General features: G+C 36.4%; 1 protein-coding gene across 1 annotated transcript in view; it reads right to left on the bottom strand.

Annotated features, from left to right (window-relative positions):
- Positions 1 to 9,483, bottom strand: part of LOC129938547 (protein turtle homolog A-like) — a 103,317-nt gene that overhangs the window by 27,727 nt on the left and 66,107 nt on the right. Inside the window, exons 11-13 of the mRNA XM_056046180.1 lie at positions 6,652 to 6,821; positions 1,285 to 1,408; positions 15 to 175 (exon numbers count right to left, since the gene is read on the bottom strand). Coding sequence (XP_055902155.1) covers positions 15 to 175; positions 1,285 to 1,408; positions 6,652 to 6,821 — 455 coding nt within the window. The remainder of the gene's footprint in view (positions 1 to 14; positions 176 to 1,284; positions 1,409 to 6,651; positions 6,822 to 9,483) is intronic.

Below are 9,483 nucleotides of genomic sequence, written 5' to 3'. Positions count from 1 at the left end.
CTACTACTACTCACCGTCAGACTTATATTCCTTGCCAGCCGCAATGTAGACAGCTCAACTAATTCCATGATGAATCCTTGTGGCAATCCACCATCGAAACCTTCGATGCAATCAACTTGCAACGAGTCTGTTGATTGATTTGTTACCGTGCAATTCTGCAACGGGAAAGGTCGTCCTATACGAATAGAAAATTGAAAAAGAAAATATTATCAAACACAAAAAAGGGCTAAAACAAACTATAAAAGTAAAACATGAAAAAGGATGTACGTTTTTGAAAAAAATAAAATTGAATGAATAATTGAAAAAGGAAAGAAAAAAACAAAACATAAAAAAACACTGAGGAATGTCATAGCTCTAAGGCCAAAATGAATTCAATTGTGCTGATTCTGCAAAACACCTAGCTTAATTAGTTTTTGGTCAAATTCAGGTGCCACTTTCATCAGAGGACTACCTTAAACTTTCTATGTATACCTCTCTTGTTTTAGAGTCTGTTGAGTTGCAAAACAACATAGAAAGAATTTTGTTTTTTTTTTTTGCCAGAACCAGGACTAAGAGGGATACGGAGAGGAATGTTTGAGAATGAATAAATCAAACGAAGTTTGTTCGTTAGCTTGCTGACGATGGTAATGCCGAGCAATGCCAAACCAACCCAAGCCAAACCATGCCATACCATACCATACCAAGCAAAGCCAAAGTCATTGTGTCATAAACCCTTTTGGCTGAATTCTACTCGAGTCAGTGAACAAAACGAACGACAATGACTCCAAGAAATTCCTGCAATGTCCCTGTCCCTATTCCTGTTCCTGTTCCAGGCACAGACAAATACGAACTCTGGGAGTTCCAGTTCGGTGTTATGCAAAGGACTTGAAGCAATTCCTTTGACATTTTACCAGTTTTGGTGAAATTCTAAAGAGAAATGAAATGACAAAATAGAAAACAAAAAATCCGAAAAAGACTCTGAAGAAATTCCATTGGTCGCCATTGCCAGGATAGTCGTTCCAAATCCTTTAAACTTTTTCATTTCAACTCCCAACAACTAGGTACTGTTACTTTGCAGACACATTCTGATGTGACATTTAAATAACGAAACTTGTAATCTAAGTAAAGAGGACCCATGACAATGAAATGAAACCAGTAAACCACCATTACCATCCACCCACTGACTACGTCACGACCGACTGACGACGACGGCGGGACCAGACGCGACGACCAGGACATGAACAAATGAAATAGCTAAGTAAAAATAAAAATAATATGAATAGAAGAGAAAAAATGTTAAATTACCTGCAGCTACAATTTGAAAAATGCATGGTGTCTTCTGAACTCCAATTGAGTTTCTTCCCCAGCAGGATATCGCACCGTAGTCCAGATCTGTGGTTGGTGTGTAATTCAGACGCGAGTATCCAGTCTGCAAAAATAAAATGGCGAAATGAGCAAAGGTAATAAAAAATGATTAGATTTTAACGAGTTAAGTGTGTTTTCTTTTTTTATTTTTGTTTTTCCTATAAAACCGCTACAGAATTTACGAGATATGTACATAGTTCGAGGTTTTCTTTATGAACAAAAACAAAAAAAAAAAGGATCTTACAAAAAAGATAAAGTGTGTACCTAACGATGCACCTACACCTTTTCGTTATCAAAACAGAATGTTAATCTGGAATGTGGGGGGAGAGGGATGGTGGCTTTGAAATTGATATATTGTAAGTAAGGTTTTCATTTCTTGATAAGTGCAATGAAGTTTTTGTGTATTGTATCTATAAGTTAATTAACTCGCAGAAGAAACTATGAAAAGTCATTAACTTCTTTAAGAAAAAAAAGTCTTTTGGGCATGGAAGCCGTGCATACATACTCAGTACTTTTTGAAATTATTCAATGTACATAACAACCAAAAAACTTAAGACAATTTTAAATATTTTTGGTTTTCGACAGTTGGAAGCGTTAATGTTATTAAAGCTGTGGTTTTATGGATAAACAAACTTATTGGTTGAAATAGCTTAGGTTGATGGGCTGGTGATAGATTACGTTACCACCACACTAAGATTAACGTAGACACATTGACTTGTAATGAAGTATTGAACTAATTTAAACTAATAAATGATTGAATCCTTTATCTCCAGTTAATTAGACGATTTGATACAGCCCAATACACTGTTAACTGGAATTTTTTTCGCATTTTTAAGATTTCTTAATAAGAAGTTTCTGTTTTGGAATTTATTTCTAAAGTGGAATAGTGCTGAGCAATGGCATAAGATCGTAGCCTTTGCATAGCCATCGGTGGTAAGTCGCATATTCCTTCTTTGGGTAACCTATTATTCTTTGATATGTTATTAAGCTTACAAAAAGTCGGACAGATTTTTTTGCCCAGAGGGGTTATCGAATGCGATCTTGTTTTGTCGATTTTTTGCCATACTTTTTCGAATTCATGGGGTTTCTATGGTTGAGTCCATGCAGGATTGGTTCAATGTGGTACCTATTTTTCAAATGGAGCGGTTATAGCTTGAAGAGAGAAGAGTTTGCCTGATTGCCTATAAATAAATAAACTGACATAAGATAGAAATATGGCTCCATCATTTAAACTTGTTTTACATCGTATGTCACTGCCAATATACTCCGGCTTGAAAGTTGCTGCTCTGATCGAGTAGTTTGAAGGTGTTATGAGAGAAGAAACCTACTCGCTCAGCATCCTTTTTTCGAGCCATCAGTATATAGGTTGTGTTTCCACTAAAACACTTCTCCTTATCCAGACGGCAGCGGAGGAATTCCCGAGATGGAATCAACGGTGGTGTCTCCAGTTCCAGTTTAACCCGGCTCCCCATCCTTGGAGTTATACTAAGGATCTTGCCCTGCAGGTTGGAGGTTGTGCCGTAGGGGTGGCTTCCTGGCCACGTAAAAGGCTTCATAGTTGCGAAGCACCAACAAGCCTCGGATACTGTTGACAACCAACGCAAACGAATTAAGGACAACGAACTTCGGATATGCACGTGAAATGTTAGGTCCCTTAACAGACGTCAGCCGAAGAATTAGCGGAGGCCCTATACCGCTATAAAGCAGACATCACCGCCATCCAGGAAATACAATGGGATGGGCCGGGCAAAAAGAGGATGAAAAACTGAGGTATTTACTATGGTGACTGCTACCACGAAAAACAAGAACGCTTATTTGGATGCGGATGCGGAGCCAGACTAAGGCAAGAAGTCTTGAGCTATAGGTGCATCAATGAGCGCTTCATGACCATACGCATCAAGGCTCATTTCGGCAACATTAGCCTGATATGCGCGCACGCCCCCACAGAAGAGAAAGACGACAACACCAAAGATATGTTCTTCGAGCTCCTAGACAAAACATATGAGCAGTGCCCTAGCTACGATAGATATTAAAATAGCCCTGAGCGATTTTAATGCCAAGCTAGGAAGGGAAGACATCTTTGGTGGAATAATCGGGAAGAACAGCCTGCACGACAACACTTCCGACAACGGATTCAGGCTCATAGACTTTGCTGCGGGGCGAAACGTCATGGTAGCCAGTACGCGTTTTCCACACCTCAACATCCACAAAGAAACTTGGACTTCTCCAGGTTAATCTACCGTTAACCAGATCGACCATATTGCGATGGACGCCAGACACGCTTCCAGCATTATGGATGTACGAACTTTCCAAGGTGCTAACATCGACTCGGACCACTACCTCGTTGTAGCCAAGGTAGCACTTCGGATTTCCAGACCCAAGGCAAAACAGGGAGGTGCTGGGAGAAGATACAACGTCAAACGGCTACAATCGCCAGCAATCGCCAAATCCTTTTCCGACCGAGTTACAAGTAACCTCTCTCGAAGTTCACTGCCGCCAACACAATGTATCGAAAACCAGTGGCAACATTGCCAAGATGCAATTAGAGAAGCCGCCTCTGATGTGCTGGGATTTAAACAGCCACCAACAAGGAACCCCTGGTTTGATAAGGCAGGCAAATGCAGCCAAACAACAGGCACGCAAAGCGCCGCTGCATAAAAGGACGAGAGCTGCTCATAAGCTCTATGAGCAGAAGAGGCGAGATGAACGCCGACTTCTCAGAAGGAAAAAGAGAGGGCATGAGAAGCATGCGGTCGAAGATGTTGAGAGGTTTAAAAGCAGGAATGAAGTTCGAAAGTTTTATAAACAGGTGAAATGAAGTTTACAGGTACATAAACCTAGGACGGAAGGCTGCAAAGTCGAAAATGGAAACAACATAGTGGAACTGCAGTCAATGTTCAGAATATGGAAGGACCTCTTCTGCAGACTGTACAACGACGACAACGAACCGAATTCCACTGTCAGGCAGGATGATCCATTCAACATAGACGACGAAAGCCAACAATCCCGCCCTCCCGACTTAGACGAAGTAAAGATTGCCATATCTAAGTTAAAGTCTAATAAAGCCGCTGGAGTGGATGGCTTGAATGCCAAGCTTTTTAAAGCAGCTGGGGATAAGTTTGTTAGGAGCATGCACCAACTTATCTGTATAAGATATGGTCGGAAGAAAGCATGACCGATGAATGGAACCTCAGTATTCTTTCAAAAGTCTGGCTAATTACTAGCATATCTACAGACGTAACTTTGATGTAGATAAGGACTTCGTCTACCTAGGGTCCGCTGTAAACGCAGAAAACAACACCAGCGCTGAGATCAAACGCAGAATAACTCTTGCTAACCGCTGTTTCTTTGGACTAAGAAAGCATTTGAGTGGTAAAGTCCTCTCTCGAGGGACCAAAGTGTTGCTATATAACACCCTTATCATCCCCGTCCTGGTATACGGTGCAGAAGCATGGACTATGACAAAAGCGGATGAATGCACTTTGGATCGCTTCGAGAGAAAAGTTCTTCGTGTGCTCTACGGTCCCGTAAGCATCGAAGGGGAGTGGAGAAGAAGATGAAACGACGAGCTGTACGGGCTGTACAGCGACGTAGACTTAGCCAGAAGGGTAAAAGTCCAACGAGTAAGATGGCTGGGTAACGTAGACCGCATGGAAACCAATGCTCTGGCCCGGAAAGTCTTCGAATCCACACCCACAGGACAGCGCAGCAGAATTTTGAACATATTATGTCAAGTGTTAAAAATCCTATACGTGCCATTCTCTGTATCCTTGTGAAAGTTTTTTGATTTTAATCTTTCAGTAAAGTATTCTACTATATCTTAAGAATGCACGCTTTAAACGTTATTGAAAACATCTTCTGTGTCTAAAACGCAGCCTGTATTAGATCCTGATTATGGAGCAAATTTCTACAATTATGCTTTGCATGTTGCATAGGAGTTAAAAATTCAAGCCTTACTTTCTGTTAAAATGAATGTCTAAAGTTGTCTATGGTTTAAAGAAACAACGCGACGTTAGACTAATGGATATGATGTCTTTAGTAGCAGTGGAGCTGGGTTTATCACCTTTAAGTATAAGAATTACTCTGATTTTGCTTCACATTTAGCAAACATTTTTATGCCCATTTAAGAAGTTATGGAATAGGTTGCTAAGGTGTATTACAAGATCGGTGATAGCATGATAGGAAAGATGCCATCAGGACCTGGTGAAGCTTATAATCAATTTTATCCTATTCACATAGTTATAATACCAGTCTGAAATATAAGTGTAACCTGGAAAGTAAATTATAAACTTTCCCGACATGATTCTGTCCACCAAGCTAGATTTTCTTAGTGACCCCTCTTATGTCTTCCTTAATTATTGATACTTTCTATTTCGTTACAGAATTTTCTCAAAGAGCTTCGTTTGGCTCGTCGAGACTCTGCTTTTTATGTTCTTTGTCCCGGTCACTTTTTAGTCTTGTCCGTTGGGCCTTTCTTAATGCTGCCTATCTCTTCCGTCCTTCAACTTTTTTCAAAAACTTTCCGTAAGATTTCTGTGAGTTAATTTGTAACTTTGTTAAAACACTTTGACTCAGATATGTTAGTACAGTTTAAATGACCTATACTATTACCTAATGCTCTATTGAACCTTTAAAAGGTTTGCTTAGGTCCTCAATTTTGTTACTGGATTAAGGAACTCAATAAGTTGTGGTCGGAGAATGAGGATTCTTTTATCACTCTCCTCTAATAATGTTAATTTAATACGAGATGGTTTGCGTTTCATAAAAATAATAATAAGACAAATCTATGAACCAAGTGTTTTAAAATTCTTTCCCTGCTGTGATATTTAAAAGTTTTATTTCCCGGATAATACTTCTTGAGAAACTAAAAAATTCTATAAACTCGTTACCCGCAATCCCTGACATTACTCCTACATAAGAAAGGTTTTAGTTTAGAAGTATCAATAAACTATGATTCTTTACGAGCCTTAGCGCCATTAAATTCATTAAATTTGTTTTTCAAAAATCATTGCACTGTAATCCTTCTATTTCAGGACAATAATTTCTTCTCAAAATAGGACCTACATGTAGATGGTCATGTCTGCCTACGATGGACACTAAATAAATTATCGATTCAAATTGAGAACAAACTTCTATGAAAAATCTATAAGTCTACACACACAAAAAGTTATAGCAAACACAACACGTTCTAAAACAAGCCTTAGCTCATTTTAGCTTCATTTAAATCCTAAGTTCTATATATCACCATTAACCACATATCCTCGTACATAGGTCGAGAGAACTTAATTAACATCAAACATTACTTACTTCTGTTGAATGCAGCCTGGCGGGTAATTCAGTTTGTTCCCCTGAAGAATTGAATGTCCAGTGATACGAATCTGCCGGTGGTGATGCATCTACTTCGCATTTCAACATTAAAGTTTCATGTTTAAGTGCGCCTAACAGCTCTTCATGTTCCATCGAACAAATTGGAGCATCTGTAAATAATACAAAACAAAAAAGTTAAATATAACTTTTTAATTGAAATAAAGTTTTTCTTAATGAAAATTACATTTGGATTTGTGATCTTATAAATTAATAAAAGTTTAAGCAGTTTAAAGTGCATATATGAAAGAACAAAGATAGAATAAAGCTTTTTTATAAAAAAGGGGGTATAATACCAAAATAATAATATCATGTCAAGGATACCCCACACACTTCCTTCTTCACAACCAACGAAGACTACAAGAAAACACTATCGTATCTTTAAACAATTTTAAGGATAAACCACTTGGAAACCAAAGAAATAACAAAATAACATAATATTTTATATCAGATCACACATACATAAATAGAGGTACGTAAACATACACATAAAGACTTTTTAACACAGAAGAGAAAATCCATAACTCTGTCTTGTACCAAAATAAAAATCAACTGAAAAAACACACATAGTTTGAAAGTCGAAACCTTGTTTTTTTAAAAAAATAGAAAAAAGAATAAGTACTGAACAAAAATCAAAACAAAAAAATATCATCTTAAAAACATAACGAACTGAGTAAAAAATATTCTTATACAAGAAAGCGGATAATCCTTTTTGTAATCTTCTGGCAAAACGAAATCACAATATTATTATTTCTCTCTACTTCTTTATGTTGTTTCTAAGATATTTTGAGGGTACAACTCAAGATTTTTTTTCTGCAAGGAATTGTGGAATAATTCGTTAACAAAACTCGGGGTTAGTTCTATATTTTTTTTCTTTAAATTTCTTTTTCTTGAACTCCTTTTGTGTTTTTGGTCTGAGAACAGAAGTACAAGGCTTTCTTTTTCTGTGCTTTTAAAATAAAGAAATGGCAATTTAATGAGCATTATACGTAGTTTAAAAAAAATAAAGATCTCAAAAATGTGATAGGTGACTTCTGGTTAACCTACAAAAAATAAAAATGGGTATCTTTAGTGAAAAAGTGAAGACAAAATAGTCATGGTAGCAGTTTATGAACTTCATTCGATTGTATCTTTTGCATTTTCAGGCAAATTTTTTAAAAATACCTCAACTATTTTCCTAGAATTGTTTGATATACAAATATGTAATAAGAGACCAGGATTATTGTATTATTGTTTGTTTGTAACTGGACTTAAAAATTAGGGATTCATTTTAATCTAAGGTTAATTGATGAATGCAAAAAGAAGATGCGACCAGCACTGACAACTTTCCATTCTAGCCTTTTTTGCGATACTTCTTAAAGTTCTAAGAAAAAATGAATAATAACATTCTGTGTACATACATGTAAGATAAAGCAAGTTTAAAGGTCATAATCCTAACTTTTTCTTGAGTCGAACACCATTTTTTATCAGTTTTCAGTTGATTTTTGTAAAAAAAAATGCTCATTCATTTATTTTAAAGTTAACAACATTATTTTACATATAATAAAATAGGTTTAATTTTAATATGTGCTTATTTTTCTCATAGTATTCTTTTTAAAAAAATCAATTCTTACCAAATGTATGTACTTTTCTAAAAATTTAACCAAATTTAAAAAAAAAAACATACAATTAGGTTGAAGCCCATATCTTTAATCTTTGCTACGGTATCCAAGTCAAAAATTTATTTTGACTTATTGTTAGTAGAGAAATGTTAAAAATTTGAATTCGACCAATCAGACTGATAACAACAACTTCATATGTGAAGATAATAATTCCAGTAAAAGTAAAATAACAATCTTTTCCTCTGAGTATGTATTGTATTTGAGATGCCTTAGACCGAAAATTTTAGTAAAAACCAAACAGATTAATAATTTTGCGATTTCAAAAGGGCTGGAATTTGAAATCTGTCAAACTAAGGCGTTAAAATAAGTTCTTTTTTTAGTTGAAAGTCTGACATTTACGAAAATGGATCGCTTAAGTACTGCGCGACGCTTACAAATTGTTAAAACCTGCTACAAAAATGATGATTCTGCTACAGCCACATATCGTGCTTTAAGGGGAAGTTTTCGATTACATAATCGTCCAACTACGAAAGCATTTGGCAAAGTTATGAAGTAATTCGAAGAGACTGGATTGGTTACGAATATTGTAATATTCACCCGTAACACTGAAAATATCGCTCCTGTAGGTGAAGGAGTTGCTGAAGACCCAAATATGTCGATTACTAGTCGTTTTCAAGAATTAGGTCTTACCACAAATTATGACGTATTTTCTATTTTGATCTACACCTACATCCATATAATTATATAATGTCCACCTCACGCGATAACTGAAGCTAGCAGACCATTCACAACAAAGGGCGGTGGACAGTGATTTTTCGAACAAAATTTTCATCAGCGACGGAGCACATTTCCTAGTCGGTATGATAAAAAACAAAATTGTCAAATTGTCATATTTGAAGTTCTGAGAATCTTTAAGTAATTGAAAAGATGCCATTACATCCACAAAAAGTGATTGTTTGATGAGCTTTTTGGTCCGGAGTGATTGGACCTTGCTTCTTTGAAAGCGACGATGCAACGTCAATTCGGTGCGTTATGATCATATGATAATCGACACATAATGTCAACGTTCAAACTTTATAATAATGAAGAAATATCAAGCAAAAAAGAAATGTTTATATCCCTTTTATTTACTTTTACTTTTGAAACTACAAAATGGATAACCTTGTAGATTTTA

This window comes from Eupeodes corollae, chromosome 1 (assembly GCF_945859685.1).
Source record: "Eupeodes corollae chromosome 1, idEupCoro1.1, whole genome shotgun sequence".
Classification (NCBI taxonomy): Eukaryota; Metazoa; Arthropoda; class Insecta; order Diptera; family Syrphidae; genus Eupeodes; species Eupeodes corollae.
The sequence above is the reverse complement of the archived record's forward strand: the minus strand, read 5'-3'. Positions and strand labels throughout refer to the sequence as shown.